Raw genomic sequence first — 23,516 nt, 5'->3', positions numbered from 1 at the left:
AACCAAAATCCCAACCAAATGCACTCTTGCGCAGTGCAGTCAATAGTTTTCGATGCAAGAAATGAGACTGTGGTGGCTATGTTTAACGGTAGGCACATACTCATCGTTTTGAGACATTGTGGCAGGGAGTACTTTTACACAGTGGAAGAGAATAAATATTAGTTGCAGATAACACACTCAATTAACTACACATGTACGTTTTTTTTAATCTCTCCAAAAATAAAAATGTTCAGAAACAAAATTTCAGCTATATACCCTAGCCACCCACGTTTGTTCCCATCGAACTTTCTTTGGCCTAAAGTAAACAACATTTTCCACAAAAGAAAATTTCGTTGGTCTAAAATTTCGTTTCCGAGATAAGAAAGTAATGGTTTTGCGTGTACAAAAATTCTTTTGCCATAACGGTTGCCACTCGTATCAAATTTGATCTACCAAAACTTGAAGAAAATGTTACCAAAAATCCAGAACATTTAAAACGAAATCTTATTTTGAAGTTTTCGATCAAATTTATATGGTTAGTATGAAAATATTTCTTGGGTGTATAAATATCCCTTGAATTGTAAATGTGTTGAGATGTATATATTTTACTTACAATGGACTTTGATATTAGGTTAGGTTAGGTTATGTGGCAGCCCGATGTATCAGGCTCACTTAGACTATCCAGTCCATTGTGATACCACAGTGGTGAACTTCTCTCTTATCACTGAGTGCTGCCCGATTCCATGTTAAGCTCAATGACAAGGGACCTCCTTTTTATAGCCGAGTCCGAACGGCGTTCCACATTCCAGTGAAACCACTTAGAGAAGCTTTGAAAACCTCAGAAATGTCACCATCATTACTGAGGTGGGATAATCCACCGCTGAAAAACTTTTTGGTGTTCGGTCGTAGCAGGAATCGAACCCACGACCTTGTGTATGCAAGGCGGGCATGCTAACCATTGCACCACGGTGGCTCCTTTGATATTTTTGATATTTACACGAAATTTTAAAGATATTGAATTTATTGAAAATTTACTTTTTTTAACATTTTGCCAAAAAAATTTTTTTTTGCAATTTTTTTCTTCAAAATTTTATTTCTAGAGAAAATTTTGTCAAAATTTTTGCGTTTGCGCCATCCGATATTTGCGTGTAAAGAAAACTGTTTAAAGACAACTAATACATTGTTTAGTGTAATAATTATTGCAAATATATATATATCCCTGGAATATATACAGTGATCAGCAAAAGTCAGAGTACCTACACCCTCAAAAAAAATCGCTTCTGTAACATATACTCCCAAACACATTTTGCTTCAAGCATATATATTTTCAGGATAGGTCCAAACAAAATATTGTTTGTGTTAAACAAATATATTATGCTTCACCTTAAGGCATACACTGGTAGTAAAAAATTTTAATGAAATTTTCTTTGTATGGATATATTTTTAGGTTCCAATTGGTTACTTCTATTATTTTACTTGCAGCATACTCTCTAGGTCTCTCTTTCTAAACACATATATGTTTATAGGCTATTTCCAAATTAATATATGTTTGCATCTAAGCATATTATATTTATAAACATTTTATGTCCGAAACATAATATGTTCTAACACATTAACATATATGTCCCAAACATGTTATGCTAGCTTATGAACATTATATGCTTGCACTTAAAAATATTGTGTTAAAAATATTGAGTTCCAAACATATAATTTTTACACCCAAACATATGAAAAACAGTATTTTTCGTCCGTGTATGGCAATATTTCAAAATTGTTGTAGTATTAGTTTTATTTTCATTATTCATTTATATGTATTGTCAATTGATAATATGGGTGCCATGACTTTTTATACTGTAAATATCTCTTGATTTCTAAAAATCAACCATTTCAAAACCAACCAACTCCACCATTGTGCCATTTCATCTGTCATTGTTGCAATACAATAGTTATTCACTATAAAACGCATAATGTTTGAAGTAACCATCCATGCAGAACGCATTCAGACGTTGGGAGTTGTTTTTTTTTCACTCTGTTATTTGATTAAATGCCTTAATTGCGGAGTACACTGAAAAAGAAAAACTTGCCCCTTTGCAAAGATTTTGTCTCTACACTAATTAATTTGGTATTCATTCCGATCAAAGGAAGGTACCATGCCTTTGGCTGGGAATCAAACATATTTACATCACAATAAATTAAGTTTGAAGTGCAATTTTCTTTGTTTTTAATCAATAATAGGTTTTGCGGAATATTAAAACATTATATTTAAATATTTTTACTTTATAGCGATTTAGGAACGTTGTTTTTATCATATTGTGCGCCAGATATATAAGATATATAAAAAAGGTTTTAAAATTTTATTAATAACTAAGTTTTGTTTTTGTATTTTTATATAACAATTTCTCCAAAGCAATTTTTTAATTAAATTAAATATCAAAGGAAACTATGCAATATTAAAGCAAACTGATGGCTTTTAACTATTAAATCACTCTTAAATATCTCAAGGGGTTAGAAGAAAAACGCCTTAACATGATTTTTAATTGATAGATGTCAAGTGGCTCCTGTTAGTAGCCATCGGCTAAACAATGTACGGTGGACGCTCCAGTCAGCTATTGGGGTGATCGTGGAGTTCCAAGCGAAACGAAATGGTCGCCTTTGGCTTCAAGCCATATTTGGTAGCTTGTTGACTACAACTTTGTACATTGGCCTTGGTCGGTTTTTGTTGTTTTAGTTCGTCCGACAGTCTTTTTGTTGTCATTATTACTTAATTTTTAACAGGCTGTTTATGTATGTTTCTACGATTTTTCCATCTCTAAAGTCCTCATCTTGTAATGATTTGCACAATTGGTGCGAAATATGTTGGAAAATTTGTATTCGCCAATGTATTCAACAAGGTGTTTGTGGAATTTTGTTTTTTTTTTGCTACTTGGAAATATTATATTGGACTTTAAAATTGGCTGTCTGTCCAACTGGATGTTGGTCGTTAACTGATGTTATTTATTGCATGATATGCGTACAACACACCCTGTCTATAACTATAAAATAACAAAACAAGTTATTGCTAAAAATTATGATTTTCACTTGGAAAAATTAAATAATTTCACTACGCACAAATACATCAGACAAAAAACAACAACAACAACATGCAAGCTCGAATATTTCCCTGAAGTCAGGTATTTACGAAGTGCATTGCACGATGTTAAAATGAGGAAATTGAATTTATTGCAATATAAATATATATTTTTGCAAAACGAAAAACCAATCGTTCAAGAGCAAAGCCTGTATAGCTGATTGTTGTGTAGCTTGACATAATACAACACCTCATTTGAGTACAATTCGCTTTAATTGTTTAAAGAAATTATCTATTAACTTCGGAATTTGATCCTAAATTAAAAAAATAATTAATGAAACTAAATTAAATATTAAGATCTATGGTACACGAGACGAAATACAAATATTGATTAAGAACAATTCGTCTTGTCTCTTTAACGATTCGATTTGAACAGAAGAACAAAGCTAGAGTGATCAAAAACCAGTCGGTTTTTCTGGTTTCTAAAAAACCGGACCATTTTTAAAAATTAAATAACCGGCATAACCGGTCCAATCGATTTTTCCCAAAAGTAGCAAAAACCCTTACTTTAAAGTAAATGAAGGAAAAAAATACTTCAATGTTAAATTCCTTGGCTGTAATTGCGGTAACAATACCGTAGATAAACATTAAAATGTTGCGATTTTTTCTGAAATGTTATATTAAAGACGGTGTTGAAGAGTCTCGACAACTAAAAATTTTCTTGTACATACTGCAATTGGCTTTCGAAGAATCATTTTGTTGTTTTTCAAGAGTTCATTTTCTACCAAATTAAGTCGAAAAATAATATCGTAAGAAATATCATAGATTTTGTTGACAAAATATAGCTCCTAATTGAACAAGTACGATTTGCTTATATTTCATTGGAATATCTCTTGCATTCCTTCAGAAAACCAACGTAGTTTATTTGACATCTTGGACGAATACTATGTTGGAAGTGTTCAGAAACGAGTTGGAAGTACAAAGAAAATACATTCGGGTTTCAGGTTACATTGAAGTATATACGGCCAGGCCGAATTTTATGTACCCTCCACCATGGATTGCGTATAAACTTCTACGAAAGAATCTCATCCACAATCGAATAACTTGGGTTCTGGTATCTTAAAACTTCTTAACATCGTTTTCTAAATTGTGAGTTAGTCCATACGTGGTATATATTAGACAAAAAAGTTATGTATATTTAAGTCTACAAATAATTACGAATCGATATGGACTTTTTGCACGATACGTAGAGAGCCAGAATTGAAATATGGGGGTCGCTTATGTTGGGGCTATATACAATTATGAACTTGATATGGACCAATTTTTGTATGATTGGGGATCGATTTATCTGAAGGCTATACATAACTATAGACCGATATAGACCTAGTTAGGCATGGTTGTTAACGGCCATATACTAGAACAATGTACCAAATTTCAACTGACTCGGATGAAATTTGCTCCTCCAAGAGGCTCCAAAACCAAATCTAGGGATCGGTTTATATGGGGGCTATATATGATTATGGACTGATATGGACCACTTTTGGCATGGTTGTTAAATATCATATACTACCGCCACGTACCAAATTTCAACCAGATCGGATGAATTTTGCTTCTCCATAAGGCACCGGAGGTCAAATCTGGGGATCGGTTTATATGGGAGCTATACCAATTCATGCATGGTTGTTGGATACAATATACTAACATCACGTACCAAATTTCAACCGAATCGGATGCATTTTGCTCTTCCAAGGGGCTCCGGAGGTCAAATCTGGGGATCGGTTTATATGGGGCCTATATATAATTATGGACCGATTTCGACCAATGTTTGCATGGGTGTTTGAGGCCATATATTAACACCACGTACCAAATTTGAACTGAATCAGATAAATTTTGGTCTTCCAAGAGGCTCCGGAGGTCAAATCTGGTGAACGGTTTATATGGCGACTATATATAATTATAGACCGATGTTGACCAATTTTTGCATGGTCATTAGAGACCATATACTTACACCATGTACCAAATTTCAGCCGGATCGGATGAATTTTGCTTCTCTTAGAGGCTCCGCAAGCCAAATTTGGGGGTCCGTATATATGGGGGCTATACGTAAAAGTGAACCGATATGGCCCATTTGCAATACCATCCGACCTACATCAATAACAACTACTTGTGCCAAGTTTCAAGTCGATAGCTTGTTCCGTTCTGAAGTTAGGGTGATTTTAACAGACAGACGGACGGACGGACATGCTCCGATCGACTCAGAATTTCTCCACGACCCAGAATATATATACTTTATGGGGTCTTAGAGCAATATTTCGATGTGATCCTATGGTGGAGGGTATAAAAACCGAAAACAGGTTTTAATGATATTAAAAAACTGGTTCTACCGGTACACCGAAAATGGGATTTTATACAAAGCCGACAATCGGTGCAAAACGAAAATCCGGCCCACCGGTTTTCACCGACCGGTTTTAAGTCGTAAGTCAAATACAGCGTTGCCAATTTAGCTTTTTTCCCGCTAGATTTGGCTTTTTTTGAAGACGTTTAGCGGGAAAAAAATGCATTTAGCTTTTAGCTTTTTTTCTGGCTTTTTTTCATGACCCTTTTAGCTATTTTTGGCTTTTTTATTTTCGACATGTTTCTATTGAAATATGGATAAAACGACGTTTTTATCTAAGCCTTGCTGGAAGAATAAGGGTTTCCACATATTCCAAAGCTCAGTTGAAACATTAATAATGATTCCAGCCATTACGCGGGCATTTTTGTAACAAATACACCTTGTTGTAGTTTTTTCATCATATTCATAAAAGTTGTCATTTGGCTCGTTTGTCGTTTTTATGTTATTATAACATTCTAAAGTTATTACGATATTACTAAATTAAAATAGTAAATGTGAATTGCTTTGTGCACTGAAAAAATATTGTCGTGAGGCCAAAAATTTAATCTCCTTAAAATACGAACGCGAATTTTGGTTATAATAGTTTCTCTTATATAAACTGTTTTCCTTGTCCAAAAGACGATAAAGTCGTTTTGTCCTTTTTCTTTTCATGAATGAAGGAAGAATTAATGAAATAGTCTTTAAATGTGAGGAGTTTTTACTTCTTGACCACAAACCAAAATAGCGTTCAAAAATAGATGTTTTTCAACACTTTTTTTTTTAAAACGTAAACATACAATAATTTCTACTTGAAGTCGAGTCTGAATTTGGAAATTTAAGTTGGCGTTAGCACGTTTTTAAAGCACTTTGATAGCTCATGAAAAAAAGGAAAATGTTTTTACTGGGAAATGTAAACTGTAGGTATTTTCTACAATTTAAATAAAAGTAATGTATTTCGAATTTCTCACAATTTCACAACCAAACTAAAATTTTATTTTAAAAAATGACAAATCATTTTTTTTACAAAATCCAAAGCATGCTTAGATTATTTAATATTTTAAAATAACAAGTAAATAAAATAGAGGTGTTGGGAAGGTAGCTCCCACAAAACGAAGGACTTCCAGTAAAAAATTTGTGATAGTAATTAAAATGTATTGAATACGCAAACAGAGCTAATATGCCTTAGATATTGTTACAGTCTCAGAGAAGTGGAATTAAAATGAATTAAAATGAAAATAATATGAATTTTAAGTGAAATAAAGCCTTTAAGTTTGTTAAATTTCAATCAAAAATGTGACTTTTTATACAAAAAAATTTAGCTTTTTTTCTAGCTATTTTTTTTGCATTTTTTAGCTTTTTTTAGCTATTTTTTTGGGCAAATCTAGCGGTTTTTGGTGAAACAATTCTGGCAACGCTGGTCAAATGTAATTAATAATAATATAAAATGTCTTTACTTTATAATTCTGGTATCCGAAAATATGAACTACATATTCTCTAACATTAAGTTATCGAGTTTAAGGAGACTTTATTTTGGAGCATATTAACTTTTGTATGTTTGTTGAACTAAATTTTTTTTCTAGGGCATTGAAAGCTAACTTTTTTAGTACATTATGTTAAATAACTTTTAATGAACTAATTTCAATATTTGTTATAGTTGCAGGCAATGCCCACCTATTCTCTTATTATAGAAAACCTAATATTACCACTTTCAAATAAAATCAATGAAAACAAGGCGCCATTAGTTAAAAAAAATAAAACAAATAAAAATAAAAAGAGTCCGACTTTGCTTACTGTGGAGTCAATTAAAACCGGTCGCTTGGCATGACGCCATAAACTTAAATATTCTAGTTGTTATAAATTTGATTTCAAATCCAATGTTAGAAAACTACAAAAAAAGCTTAGAAAATTTTTAAAATTAAATCATATTTGCTTGTGTTTGTAATTCGTCTGGGAAAGAAGCTTTGTTATTGTATATCAATACATTTACAATGTATGTAATTAAATATTAAATTCAAGTTTTTTAATTGTGGTCAATGAATATTGTAAAATTATCAACAGTGATCAATTACTCCGTCCGTCATCATCATCATCATATCAGAGACATGTATCAATAGCATCATATTAACAATTGAATGTCACATAAATGATCCCAGCAAAAAAATTTGGAAGTTCTTTCAAAAGGCACAACTTTAAAAGCACTTGCAAAAGATATACTCCCAAGTTCTTTATTTCAACTACACAGGAAGTTCTTTTAATTCAATTATTTATAACTCGCTTGTTTCTTAATTTTATTAATGGGTAAATTTAATTTGTTTTTTGTTTCAAAAAGGTTAAAAACAGAGTAAGCTTCAAAATCCATTCAAGAAATATTGCGAATTTTTCAAAACATTTTAATTAGAATGCATTAAAAATCATAAAAAATTATAAAAATTTTTTATTTGTCAAATATGACATTTTTGATTTCACATCCAAAACACTGAATTTGAATCACAGAAGTGGTGCAAATTCAGTGCAACTGTTGAAATGGTGGACATCCGTCCTGTGACTAGCCCGTGTTAAAATCATCGCTTCTGCGCCAATTTTGCACTACTTCCGGATCCAAAAAAAAAAAAAAAAACATTTTCACTACTTTTTTGGCGACGCTTTTTTACTGGGATATTCTAAAATATTAAAGATTACTGAAAATGCAAAAACATCTAACAAGCAAAACTTAGAAAAAAATTAAGTTTTTTGAAGGAGATCATTTTAATATTGAAATATTGTTATATATTTCCCAGCAAAAAAATTTGGAAATTCTTCTTAAGGCACAACTTTAAAAGCACTTCCAAAAATGTCCTCCCAAAGATGTTCTTTATTTTAACTGCACAGGAAGTTCATTTGAGTCAATTTTTTATAACTCGCTTTTTTCATATTTTAAATGGGAAATTTAAAATGTTATTGTTTCAAATGGCTTAAAAACAGATTAAAAATTAATAAAATAGTACAAATTATTTAAATTTTTCCGAAAAAAATACTAAATCCTTTCTAGAAAAATTGCAAATTTTTGCAAATATTTAATGTCAAACGTTCCAGACAAGCGTATAAAAATTATTTATTCGTCAAAATATCACAAAATTTCTTTATTCACATCCAAATCACTGGATTCGCATTAAGAAGTGATGCAAATTCAGTGCAACGTCTGTTGAAATGGTGGACATCCGTCCTATGACAAGCCCATGTTAAAATCATCGCTTCTGCGCCAATTTTGCACCACTTCCGGATCCAAAAAGAACATTTTCACTACTTTTTTGGCGACGCTTTTTTTGCTGGGTTGTTTTACAATAAAAACCTTATGACAAATGTACGTAATTAAACATTTTTGTTTGTTATCCTCATTTGCATTAGAATTGTTAATAAAAAAAATATATTTCTTAGTCAAACAACTTAATGTTCAAATATTAAAAAAAAAAAAAACAAATTCAAAAATGACCTTGAGATTAGTTGGTGTTTGATTTTTATTAAAAAAAAATCTATTTGGTCATTATCCGCTAAACCTTCACACTTGAAGAGAAATGAAATTTCCGTCCGCCCTTTCGTTTGTCGAATAAATACGACGTTTTGTTTGATAATTAATTAAATCCAAGACATTTGTTTAGCTAATTCTCACATTGGTGATCCGTTCTGTTGATTTTCTGAATGAACTGCCGCGTGTCTTTGGAAAACGTCATAGGTTTAATAATAAACGTTTTTGTTTCCCCAGTTTTCAAACAGATGCCAAATCTTTCGGTCCTCCATGTGCTTAACGCAATTTACAAAATGTTAGCATTTAGCAAACCCTATTAATAATATAATTATGCAAATTATTGCTCGCCGAAAAGTTTTATGCTTGTCACAGCTCAAAAATATTGATTTATAATTTGGTTCCCAATTTTGCTTAATTTTTTTCTATGAAAAATTATCATGTAAACAAATAGTGCTTAATTTTTTTTTTTTTGGAACTGTAAAAACGAAAATACTTGCCCGTTCTGGATACTACACTGAAAAAAATATTGACCTAATATGGAAGATTATGCAACTTAAATTTTAGGACTCGAAATTTACGCAATGCTAAGGACAAAATTCTTTAAAATAATGACATTTTAATTAAAATAAAGTTTATAATCCTTGCTTCAAAAATTGTTTTCATTAAATTTAGGACACAAATCTTGAAATTTTGCGTCCCTCTGTTGAAGTTGTAGATCTTTGAAGTAAGGCAAATGTTCCTTAAAATAAAGAAAAACATTTTTAATTTAAAGAAATCGTCTTTAACTCAACTGACATATTGAATTTTTAAACTTAAGATAAAAATGCTTCAAATATAGGCTAAGACTTATTTTAAGGATTTGCATCTTTGGTTTAAAGTTTTTTATTTAGCGTTAAGAAAACAGTTTTTACTTTGAAGTACTTGGTATAGTTTGGATTTTGAAACTGGAATTTGTTTGTACATGAATACCTTTATTAATATATCGCAAATAGAGAGTAAAAATTCGATGAATGAGATCTGCAACCAATTTTAATTTTATCGATCCTAGATTTAAAGCCAGGGAGGTCCCTAAAAAATGTCTTTATATTAAAGAAGCCGCTTCTTTGGCTCGGAATCAATACCAAAATCCTTAAAGGAAGGTCAAAATCTTTGGATCCAAGTAAACTTTTTTTTGAGTGTAGCTGTTTACGAGAATATAGATGTATCCAGAGAAGGATTATGATCACCCCAAACATGTTTCAAGACCAACATCTTATTTTTGAACGGTGAACATGGAACATTTTCGTCCAAAAATAACATTTTGCCTTGAGACAAGTTTGGCGTAATCATATTCCTTCTCTGGATACATCTATATTCTCGTAGACAGCTAGTATCCAGATCGGGCAAGTATTTTCGTTTTTACTCGGTGGGGGAGTGTTTTATTTGAGGGGGGCTAAGTACTTATCGGGTAATTACTTTATTGGACCAATTTTTTAATTTTATGGATCATACAAACATAAGACTGACGGACAATTTTATTGAGTCGGTAACATGGTAACAAAGAAACAAATTTTACATACTTGTTTGCGTTCGATAAAAAAAATAGTAAGAATCAGATAATATATTGCAATTCCATTATATGTTATAAATATGTATGATATTTTTCCCCATTCACCAAAGACCTTGTCACACTTTCTTTTGCGCTTAGTAATTTTTACATTCTGCGAATTGCACTTTTTTATTGTAATTTTATTTATAAAATACATGAACGACGAAAAACGTTTTATATCTTAATGTTTAAGTGGCAATTGTATGACTTTGAGTCACGCAACCATCAGAAACACAATAAGTATAAGTAAGTTCAATGCAAGAAAATAAGATTGTATGGAAAAACGATATGGAAAATAAGAACAATAAAATAATATTGTGCTAGGTTGTTATGGGAGGTTAGGTTTTGGTGTAGGTAAAAATATTTCCTTAAAAAGTGCTGTGTATCGAAAACTAGGTAGTTCAATGGAATTAAGAAAATTATTATTTTATGTTTATTTTCCTAAGTAAAAACTATTATATCATAGATTCAGAGTTATTTAATTAAGAAATTTTTTGGCTATCATTAAAATTACGCGTAATACTGAAGAGGTGCTTCAGCTCCAAAATAGCGGATAGTAGGATTTCATACCTTTCACACACGTACCACGAAATAAATATTTAAATAGGAATATACAGTAACTCCTCTCAAAATTGCCCCGAAAAAAAAGCGTGCCCGGTTCCAAAGATTTTGTCTTTACTTTAACAATTTTGATATTGATTCCGAGCCAAAGAAGCGGAAAATGCAAGTAAGGATACTTTTAAGACACAATTATCTTTTAAATTTGGGTATTGTGTACTTGCTTCTAGGAAGCAAATTTTAATTTTTCGTTTTTCAGCTTTTTTTTCTTCATAAGCCATCAAAGTCCCTTAAAAACGAGTTAACGACAACTTTATTTTCCAAATTTAGACTTGACTTCCATTAGAATTTTTGTTATGTTTCAAGTAAAAAACGTCTTTAAAATAAAGTGTTAAAATAAAAAACATGTCCTATTTGTGACAAGATCCTATTTGTAGTCAAGATTCAAAAATACAACAAATTTAAAGACAATTTCATTAATGTTAAAGAATTTTTCTGAATTATTAAAGTCAAGTTGACCCCAAAAAAATTTCTTTCGTGTTATGATACCCATTTTTAAGGCAAATCACTTAATTATAAGGACAATACGACTTCATTGAAAAGTTTATCGACTTTTGGACAAGGAAATAAACTTTATATTAGAAGAATGCGTCTTTTATTCTAAGCAAAATTTGCATTCGTATTTTATGGACATGAAATCTTTGGCCTCACGACAATATTTTTTTTCAGTGTGATATGTCATTGAGACGCTTGATATATTATCAATATTGGAAAAAGTATATAGGCGAAACCAATTCTATTAGGATTCCCTGTATATTGGAAAACATGGATGCCAATTCGGAGAGGTTTCTCTGTATACAAATATTAAAACCATAATGATTTGATGATCGCTACATTGTCCGATGTTAAAAAATACTCTTTTTAAGAGATCATAACATTAAAGATGATAAGCTGTTCTCAGTGAGAGTAGATTGTTTTAAAATCACTTGGTTGATAAGCTGTTCTCATTGAGAGTATAATGCATTAAAATAACTTGGTTACTCTTCAAGTAGAGAGACACAAAAATAAGGCTCTTCTCTCACTGCTTCATTTAATAATTTCTTTTTTGCATGAGTAATAACAGTTACTTCAATGACGTGTTTGCTTTTCCTCATATTCCCATTTGCCTTAGGCCAATGTTTCGCCCCTTCGCTTTTTGTTTATAACACTAATTTGGTCTTAAACTTCCCAATTAACAGACATATCGACAATACAATTGCACATTCCAGTCTTTTGACCATTCGTTTTGTTTTTCTTGTCTACCACCATGCAAGTTAATGAATGAAATTAACGGTAATCCATTTGATGGGATTGCAATGCGTGACAATGTTTTTCTTTGGAAATTCCTAAGCATTTCGATCAATATAAAAGCAGCATTGTTCAGCATTTGTCATATGTGTGTGTCTGGGAGAAATATGCCTAAGCTTTAAACTATGAAACCCTTCCTCTCAAACATTTTCAATGCAAGTGAGAGTGTGACAAATAAACAAATAACACGACATGCATACAAAGTATTTCAAATATTTATGTTTGGAATACTATGATTATGTTTACGACCAAGTTTTGTTATGCATATTAACCTCTTGACACGATAATAGGTTAAATATATTTAAAGAATATAAACGTTTTTTTTCATGAATTATTTTGCTAGATAGAGAAGAGAGATCAAAGTCATTGTCAACAAGAACAGAACTAGATCAAGCTAATATATCAACCGTAATGGTAAATTTGAATGTAATACACATATTTCTCATGCACTTGAAAAACGTCCGAATCAAAGCTTATTTAGTATAAAAGTTAACAAAGAGAAAATCCCACATATGATCATTTAACATTTTACTGGGGAGAGAAACTGTAGGTATTTTATATAGATCTCATAATTAGGATGAGAGAATAATTCTAATATTTAGAAAAAATTTTTTTTTTAGTGTTACTAAAGCCAATTGACTTTACTTTATTTCATGGAAATTATTATAAAGAAATTACTCACCAAGAAGAAATTACCTTAAAAAGTAATGAGTCAATAAACTTTCTGGTGTAACTAATAAAAATTTTCCTCATTTTTTTATTAAATAGCTATGCTGATGCTATTTAAATTGTGAATCATAAACAAAAAAACTTTGTTAAACACTAAGATTGACTGAATACTCATATTGTATGTTTATACTTTATTGTTATCTCATGGATCTGTTCTAAAGGGTGATTTGTTAAGAGCTTGATAACTTTTTTTTAAAAAAAAACGCATAAAATTTGCAAAATCTCATCGGTTCTTTATTTGAAACGTTAGATTGGTCCATGACATTTACTTTTTGAAGATAATTTCATTTAAATGTTGACCGCGTCTTAGGTGGTCCATTCGGAAAGTCCAATTTTGGGCAACTTTTTCGAGCATTTCAGCCGGAATAGCCCGAATTTCTTCGGAAATGTTGTCTTCCAAAGCTGGAATAGTTGCTGGCTTATTTCTGTAGACTTTAGACTTGACGTAGCCCCACAAAAAATAGTCTAAAGGCGTCAAATCGCATGATCTTGGTGGCCAACTTACCGGTCCATTTCTTGAGATGAATTGTTCTCCGAAGTTTTCCCTCAAAATGGCCATAGAATCGCGAGCTGTGTGGCATGTAGCGCCATCTTGTTGAAACCACGTGTCAACCAAGTTCAGTTCTTCCATTTTTGGCAACAAAAAGTTTGTTAGCATCGAACGATAGCGATCGCCATTAACCGTAACGTTGCGTCCAACAGCATCTTTGAAAAAATACGGTCCAATGATTCCACCAGCGTACAAACCACACCAAACAGTGCATTTTTCGGGATGCATGGGCAGTTCTTGAACGGCTTCTGGTTGCTCTTCACTCCAAATGCGGCAATTTTGCTTATTTACGTAGCCATTCAACCAGAAATGAGCCTCATCGCTGAACAAAATTTGTCGATAAAAAAGCGGATTTTCTGCCAACTTTTCTAGGGCCCATTCACTGAAAATTCGACGTTGTGGCAGATCGTTCGTCTATTCATGATGAAATGTCAAAGCATACTGAGCATCTTTCTCTTTGACACCATGTCTGAAATCCCACGTGATCTGTCAAATACTAATGCATGAAAATCCTAACCTCAAAAGAATCACCCTTTACATACATCATTTACCATTTAGATAAGCAGAAAAAACTCCAATCTACAGAATGAGAAATATTTATATCACGTCTACAAGAATAATGGGTGAGTTTTTAATGGTGTGTAACAGGTTGTTCTAGTATTTTGATCCATTTTTGATCTTGGAATAGATGGTAGCTTAAATATTCTTAATTTTTGTTGCTTGATTTTTTTTAGTCTATAATAAACAATAAAGTCAAAATTGTTATGATGCCCTGAAAACAAATTTTCTTTTCTGACAAATGAAATTTGAAACAAACAAATTTTTCCTTTGATAAAAAAAGTCTTTAAAAACAATTACACATATTGAAGACAATTGTTGTAACGATTGCTATAAAATTGGATTTATTTGCTCTTAATGAAAAAGATTTTTTTACAAAAGGTAATTTCGTTTGTCTAGAATTTCTTGCCGGAAGAAATTGTTTTTTTCTTTGGATGTAAAAATTGCATTTTAATGATGCTACAACGCAAAAATAAGGATACAGAAATCATCAAGCAAACCCCATGAGGAAAGTATTTCTTTGCAGCATTACGAAGAGCTAAATTGTAAGCGTGGATCGGATATGAGCAAACAATTTTGCTTGTGAAATAAATAATAAATATATGTAGTACGTATAGTACTCATGAAATCTGACATTTGGTAACCGAAACCATCCGTTAATGAAATGTCATTATACTCTGGCATACGGTATTGCTGGGGGTATGGCACACATGCTCTTGATAATCAGTTGTTTCACCTCAACTGCTTACCCAAATATTTCTGGAAGGTTTTATCTCGTGTTGTTTTCAACGCCTTTGACATTTGATTTACTTTATAGTACAACATCTATTGGTAAGCAGTTTTTCACCTCAACAACTTACCCAGTGAGATTCCATTAATGACAAGGACGAATTTGTCTCATACCAATAATAATAGAAAAGGACTTTGTTCTAATAGCTGGGAAATGTCGTGCCACACAATGGCAGGGGAAATTTGATGAGAAGATTTATTAGGCTAATGTACACGAAAAACAAAAATTGTCTAGGGGTTTTATTTTCGTTGACGAAAGTTTCTTACGAGTTTTTGTCTGAGTCTACGATTCATTCTCTTCGTTAAAGGCAGCTACTAAGCTTAATGTGCTTCCTAGTAATATTCTTTTAATAAAATTAATATATGCTAAATATTTTTTTCTTTAAAACAAGTATAAAATGTTTTACTCGTTTCACTGAAAAAAAAGCATGCCCGGTTCCAAAGATTTTGTCTTTACTTTGAAAAATTTGGTATTGATTCCGAGCCAAAGAAGCGGAGAATACAAGTAAAGATACTTTTAAGACACAATTCTCTTTTAAATTTGGGTTTTGTGTACTTGCTTCTAGGAAGCAAATTTTAATTTTTCGCTTCCTCAGCTTTTTTTCTTCATATGCTATCAAAGTCCTTTAAAAACGAGTTAACGACAACTTTATTTTCCACATTAAGACTCGATTTCCAGTAGAAATTATGCTATGTTTGAAGTAAAAAACTTCCTTAAAATAAAGTTTAGAAAAACATGTCCTATATTTGAACGATTTTTTGCTTTGTAGTCAAGATGCAAAAAGACAACAAATTTAAAGACAGTTTCATTAATTTTAAAGAATTTTTCTGAATTATTAAAGTCAAGTTGACCTTAGTCCAAACATTTTTTCTTTCATGTTATGATACCCATTTTTAATTAAAATCACTTAATTATAAGGGCAATACGACTTCATTGAAAAGTTTTTCGACTTTTGGACAAGGAAAAAAAAACTTTATATTAGAAAAATGCGTCTTCTATGCTAAGCAAAATTTGCATTCGCATTTCAAAGACATGAAATCTTTGACCTCACGACAATATTTTTTTCAGTGTTGACACCCAGTATTGTTCAATAAATAATTATTTATTAAATCCCAAAATTTCATGAATAATTTATGGTAGTTTTGCCAATTTCTATTATTATTATTAACAATAAATATTACCTGGCATTGAAGATGTACGGGATGTTGCTGACGATGAATTTGAACTCGAAGACCATAGGCACTCCGAAAGTTCTGTTTGAACGGCCACATCAAGTTTAAGTACCATTTTTATTTTGTAAATATGTGTAGATGTGATAACAGAGTTTGATTTATTACTAGTCACTTGTTTTTTTATGTTAATGCAATTCAATATTGTATTGAATAAACTAATTTGATATGATTGTAGTTACGAAAAAAATTTAACCACAATTGTAAAGCTAAAATTACTTAAATAAAAAAAGCACAAATTGTGGTTGAAATTGGTATTTTGCAGAGAGGAACAGTCCAATGCGTTTTAAGATTTAATTTTCTTTTTTGCTGTAGTTGGTACATAACTGGTTTACTTGGCAAGGTTACGAATTTTTTAAGAGGTAATATAAATTTATTAAATTTTGTCGTTTAAAAGATTTTGTTGTTATTTTCTGATACATTAAAAAAATGGTTATCACTTACAAGGCAACGATTGTTACGGACGTTCATTCTCACCGCGATTTTATATTTTTATTTTGACTTTTTCAAGACGCAATCATTGTGTTTACATTTCAAGTAGATATATCACAAAAAAAAAAAAAAATAAAATAAAATAAAATTTTTGGAAAATGGGTTTCTTTATTTTTTATAATTTTTTTTATCACTACAAAAATTTCAAATCATTATAAGTTTCCTTTTTTGTTAATGTGAAAAAAATCAACACGATTTTCATTATTTTAATATATTGATTGGGATTATTTTTGTATGCTGGTATATTCAAAATGAGTGTCAGCCACTTGCAACACTTTTGTGGGAAATCTTTGTTACTTTTATTGAATTAGATTAATGATTTTTCAAACGGAGAATATTTTTTCCCGCGAGATAACAATCTCTTCAAGGACGATCATGTGCTTTTAAACCAAATACTTCAGTCGCAGATATGACAACATTTACTTTATTATATTATGTTAGATGAGCCCGTACATTTTAAACATGTCTGAGATAAAAAAATTTATTTTTATTCGAAATTTTGATTTCGATTCTTTCTGTTTTATTAAAGCACGATCTCAAGCTTGAATAATTATTTTCTATTTGATTTTATTTTTATATCACGAAAATATGCCCAATTCTACTCTTCAAAAAAAAACTGCATGTGAGGCTACCTGAGCTTAATATATCTTTGGATGAGCTTTTATTTCCATGCTTTTTTATGCTGTTATAACTAACATTCCAAAAATATTCTGGGGTTTAGCCATGATTTCAAGATTCTCTGTAACAACAATTTCATATAACCATCCCCCTACTAAGGGTGTTTATTTTAAGAGAACCAATTTCTCTAGATACATTCAACTCTCATTGTACCACTCACCCCACCACATAAACTCAAGCACATATGAAAATCTATGTAAATTCAGTTCAAGTTCCATGAGAACATTGACCCATATTTTAAATGAATAATCTTCTCCCCAACCACCCCATTGCCTGTTTACACAATGAATAGCAAAGTTTGTTTATTGTAAAATTACATACAAACTCAATGAGCATTATGAAATTCTCTTCATTTTGCAATACAATTTTGTGGATTTTCAAATGATTTCTCGTTGTTTTGACTGAAAGAAGCCTTTAGAACACAGCAGGCCGGTACTTGTGAAATAGTTCTCTTCATTATTATGCCCCAAGAATTATTGAATGAGTACTTTGTAGTATTTTGGAGAAGTTCTCGAAGGCATATGGAAATTCTTTGTTTTGTTGAGTGGCATTGTAGATTTCAAAGACGAAAACTTACACGAAACTACAAACAAAGGAAATGTAGTTTTTTTTAAACGTGTAATAAATTCAATTAAATATTTTTCCTAAAACCTAATAAAAAGTTGTTAAAAATATCATTGAATTGATCCTCTAATAATCAAAATATTTAAAAATTTCGTAATATAAACAAAAAGACAGAAATTTGATTTCGGATGTCTTATATGAGAAATATTATTGAATAGCTTATTGATCGCTAATGAAGAAGTCTTCATCCAAGATCAAAATGTCATAGAATTTATCAAATTTTCAGTATGGACTACAGCCAAATAGAAAAGTTATTTTTTCCTGAGTAACAAAGTTTTAGACAAAGATTTCTTTTCACAACACAAAAAACACAGTTTTCTTTTCTGAGGTACGGATATTTTCTTTATGTGAGGACTTGAAAACATCGGTCCTAACGCTCCACCACAAATCGGCGTGATGAACAGGTGGGCCCTGTTCGGAACTACGAACAGTATATTTTCGACAAAACCCAAAATCGGCCTAAAAGGATAAACCGGCCCAACAGTTCAGGTTTATTTGCACTTACACTGAAAAAAAGCATGCCCGATTCCAAAGATTTTGTCTTTACTTTGACAATTTTGGTATTGATTCCGAGTATACAAGTAAGGATACTTTTAAGACACTTCTCTTTTAAAATTTGGGTTTTGTGTTCTTGCTTCTACACGCAAAGAAAAAAAAACGTTTGGAAAACGTTTTTCTTTTGTTAGAGTTTTTTGAATTGCTTCGAAAATTTTAAACTTTTATCACCAAAAAAATTCGTTTGTTACAAAATTTTTATTTTTTCAATAAAAAAAGTTATTTTTGAAACAACAACACAGTCCATTTCGTTTATATCAAACACTGTTCTTTTCTGACTTTAGGTCTTTAATAAGACACATTTTACAGTTCAAAATTTAATACACTACAATGTAATGTTGAACATTTTTTCGGAATCTTCCGAACATATCTGGAATATATGTAAAAAAAAAAAAAACTTTGGTCGAAGCAGGGATCGAACCCACGACCCTTGGCATGCAAGTCAGACGTAGCAACCACTGCACCACGGTGCCAAACTAAATGTTTGTTTCTGTTAAATAAACTTTCTTTATTCGGTTCGTGGGCGCCGCAAGCTATGCTATATAAATATAACTTATATGGATATTTATCTATTGATGACCATAACAGGTACATAGCTCAGTGGTTAGTGTGTTGGCTTACAAAGAGCATGGTCCACGGTTCGATTCTCCGTCCAGGCGAAAGGTAAAAAAAATTTTTAAAATTTATAAAATCGTATAATTTCTTCTACATTGTTGGTATTACAGGAAAAGGTGTTAAGAACTTAAAAACATCATGGATGTGAGAAAGATGTGAGGGAAAATGCAATTAGCAAGAAAACGATGTTTTTTTTGAGTTTGTCCTTATGAAATTGTTTTTACATCCTGGAAAAGAATAAACGTTTATCACAAAAAGTATATACTTTTCTCCCAAATATACTTCCTTACAGCGAAAAGCAAATGAGAAAAAAACTTTGTTTGTCTAAAATTTCGTTTGGGAGGAAAGAATTATTTTTTTGCGTGTAGGAAGCAAATTTTAATTTCTTTTTTCAGTTTTTTTTTCTGCATAAACCATCAAAGTCCCTTAAAAACGAGTTAACGACAACTTTATTTTCCAAAATTCAGACTCGACTTGCAGTAGAAATTATGCTATGTTTCAAGTAATAACGTCTTTAAAATAAAGTGTTGAAAAACATGTTCTATTTTTGAACGATTTGTCGCTTTGTAGCCAAGAGGCAAAAAAGACAACAAATTTAAAGACAATTTCATTAATGCTAAAGATTTTTTCTGAATTATTAAAGTCAAGATGAATTTTTCTTTCATGTTATGATACCCATTTTTGAGTCAAATCACTTAATTATTAGTGTAATACGACTTCATTGAAAAGTTTATCGACTTTTGGACAAGGAAAAAACTTTATATAAGAGAAATGTGTCTTCTATGTTAAGTATATTAAAGACATGAAATCTTTGGCCTCATGACAATATTTTTTTTTCAGTGTAAAGAAAAAACTTTCCCAAAAGGGAACTTCGTTTTTATTTTTTATATCCAAGCTCCTGAAACGTGGACCGAGCACACTGTAGATATTTATTTGTTTTAAAAAGATGTGTAGTACGTTTATGTTTTAACACGAAAAACCCCTTTAGTGAAAAGTACGAATTTTACCGAATACTTTTTTACCAATAAAGGTATAATTGTCACATGTTTACAAAAACGCTATCGTCTTTGACTTCACTCCCTTCTCAGAATAGAAGGGAATAGAATTTTGCCAAAGCATCCTGTAGAGATGAAGGTACAATGTTTTTACTGTAACTAAAACTAATTTCACTACATAGAAAATCACTAATGTTATTTCATTCAACAATTATCGTTCGTTTCTGCGAAAAACGAATATCAGCATGTATAACTTGACTTGCCTAATTTATCGTGCGAAAATGCAAGATTTGCATCAAATGTTTTTTATACACTAGGATATGATTTCAAATTGATATCACTCATACAGCTATTCAAATGTCTTGTAAACATTCTTTCACTTTTCAGTGTAGTCAACTTACAGGAATATTCATGAAAAATTTTGGAATTTGGCATTGTGACACTAACACGTGTTTACAAAAACCATTACTCTCTGTTTTGTTGCTGTTTATAGATTCTCTCATCAGTAATTTCTTCATAGAAATTTAAAGTTGAAGATTACCAAAATTTTGTGAAACACATTACAAACGTTTTGTAAAGTAGTGTAATTAATTCAATATAAACCACTTGTTTTTCCATATAAGTGTTGGGCGATAATTTTCGAATTGTTTTTATAGGAAGAGCAACAACAACAACACTTGAAAAGAAATGAACTCATCGCCAAAAGTTACATGGCGTCATTCTGAATGAATATTGGTGAACGGTTTCAAAAATATAAAATATATAAAATGCAATGGACAGAAAATAACAACAAAAACTCGTTTTTATTATTTTCTTTGCCATAACAATGACCACATAGAACATCACAACTGCCTAGTCATTGATGTTCTCTTCACTTTCTCTTTTTTCAATTAGGCTTTCTCTCTGAGAATATATAGGGTTTTCCATTTTCTCCTCATCCCTATCAACCATCTTTTTTGGCAATGAATCAAAATCATTTTTTTTTACACTATATGCACATACACACACATTTATTTGCTTTTGTTGGGGCTATATGATTTTACCATTTATTAAATAGTATACGAATGAATATATCACAGATTATTTAGGAATTTTCTTTTGTTTATAAATAATTAAAATTTTCATCATGATTGGTAATTAATTCCAGACTTAATTGAGATTCTTGATATTTCATTTTAGATGAATTGTCGCATATCTAACGTCATTTTACGACCGTTACACTTTCGATATAAGCTCGCTAGTTTGGTCATTTAATTTCGTTGTTTCATATCCGACCGTAAACAACCGTTGGCTTTGTGTGTTCTTCTGTTACTGAAACAACAAGCAACTGAGAAAAAAACGTAACCAAAAAGTTTTGTTTCACCGCTCGACCAAATACTTTGCTCGGCATAGCGAGTCACTTACTCAGTCGTTCCTCATTCAAACGTTCGTCCAGAGAAGGTATATCATCATCATTGGGTTAAACAATTTCGCATAATGTGGCGTGTGGTGTTTTTAATGTAGCAGCAGTTCTTAAATGGTTAGACGGCAGTTGCTATTAAGACACATGGAGTTTCTTAAAGAAGTATGTCACTGACGGCGTTGCCATATGTGACGCTTTGCTGTCAATTTGTAAAGTCACAATTGGAAATTAATTGAATTGGAAAAAAATTCAATTGCAAAATGGGCATATCTTCTACATCTATCAGAAATATATGTTCTGATTTGGATATATGTAGATATATGGAGGGATTTTCAAAAATGTGGCCTAAGATCGGTTATGTTATTTAAATTTGTCAAACGACAATAGCGTATGTCAACATAAATAGTCTAATAGCCTAAATAAGTTTGTAATAAAAGACTCACAGACCCATAAACTTGCCCATCTTCAAAAAATGCGAGGTTCTGCTTACCTTCAAACGTTCGTCATTAATGAAATGCATCGTGCTCCCCTTACCTTTTGTGATTCAAAACATGTTTGGGAACATCTTAAAAAATAACAACAACACTACACAATGAACGTGTACTAATGCCAACAATAAATTTAATCAACTAGCACTACGTCATAACATAAAAAGAAACTATATATTTCAAATATATGTATTTCGTTCATAAAGAAAAGAATAAAGATGACCAATGATAGACAAAAGGGGAGGAAGAAGCAACGCGCACCATAAGCTGAAAATGGTAATCGAAATTGAAAAACGCATAAAAATAATTCAGTGACTTCAGAAAAGACAAACAATAGTCAAGAAACCAGACGGCGAACCATCAATAACAAACAACAAACGAAGAGGGAGACAATGAAACACAAAAACACGTTGTTTAACTTCGTAAGCTTTTTTTTGGTGGCAATCCAAAACATATGACGAAGCCATCGCCAAACGACCCCCAATCATCAAAATATAACATCATTGCTAAGATGAACTTGAAAAAGAGACTTTGACAAGAGAATAGAAACAATGAGAAAAACACAACAAAAAAGAGATGTTAACAATGGTGAGAGAAGAGAAAGGAATCAATAAAACTCTCTTACACCCATACCATGTTGACATAAACGCAAAAACAATAGCGACACTCCCCTTCGCAGCACAATAAATACACCACTGTGCTACCTAGTAAAGTGTTTGAATGTAAACAATAAGCTCCCCACTGCAAAACACACCACACAAACCTATCCCCAATGTTAGTGCTTAACAGACTCTAGACAATATTAACATTAACATTATCAAAAGTAAAAAAGCTTGAGAAAGCTTTTTATACTACTATTTCAGATATGGAGAATATGGGTGGACAATGTTATACAAAAACAAAAAAAAAAAAAACGGTTGCATGGGATTTTCAAATTTAAATTATGTGAAAGTACCGTTGATTTTGTTATCCGTTTTGAAGTTAAACAACCCATAAAGAGAAATAATTGCTGAAGCAGAACATTTAACAATTGTTATTTTTAATTTCCCATATATTCATTTAACATATTCATTTGCCTATTTTTGTTTTTTTTTTTTGTTTGCAGAACGGCATCGTATAATATATGCATCTACATCGACGAATATAAGGTATGTTAACATTGGGGTGGAGCCTTTAATTATTAGGAATTGGTATTGTTCTGAACAAAATGAATTTGAACACTACAGTTAAGGCAATTGTGTAGAAGCTAAGTAAGTATTTGATTTTTTTTTTATTTTATTCGTTTTTAAATAAGATTCATTTGATTTGTTAAAGATTTCATTTGATTTATGTTTTCATTTGAAGTAAAAATGGGAGGTTTATCCAAATCCGAAACAATATTGCAAATATAGAGGGT

At 31.2% G+C, this 23,516-nt stretch overlaps 1 protein-coding gene across 5 annotated transcripts in view; it reads right to left on the bottom strand.

Annotated features, from left to right (window-relative positions):
- klar (klarsicht) overlaps positions 1-23,516 on the bottom strand; it is a 609,907-nt gene that overhangs the window by 16,427 nt on the left and 569,964 nt on the right. Inside the window, exons 1-2 of one of the 5 annotated variants that reach the window (XM_075304377.1) lie at positions 21,274-21,538; positions 16,224-16,489 (exon numbers count right to left, since the gene is read on the bottom strand). The exons of the other annotated variants lie outside the window; for them this stretch is intronic. Of the exons in view, the coding sequence (XP_075160492.1) occupies positions 16,224-16,329 (106 nt within the window). The 5' untranslated portion in view covers positions 16,330-16,489; positions 21,274-21,538. Of the gene's footprint in view, positions 1-16,223; positions 16,490-21,273; positions 21,539-23,516 lie in introns of those variants that run through there. 5 annotated transcript variants of the gene reach the window in all.

Source organism: Haematobia irritans, chromosome 4 (assembly GCF_050003625.1).
Source record: "Haematobia irritans isolate KBUSLIRL chromosome 4, ASM5000362v1, whole genome shotgun sequence".
NCBI lineage: Eukaryota > Metazoa > Arthropoda > Insecta > Diptera > Muscidae > Haematobia > Haematobia irritans.
The sequence above is the reverse complement of the archived record's forward strand: the minus strand, read 5'-3'. Positions and strand labels throughout refer to the sequence as shown.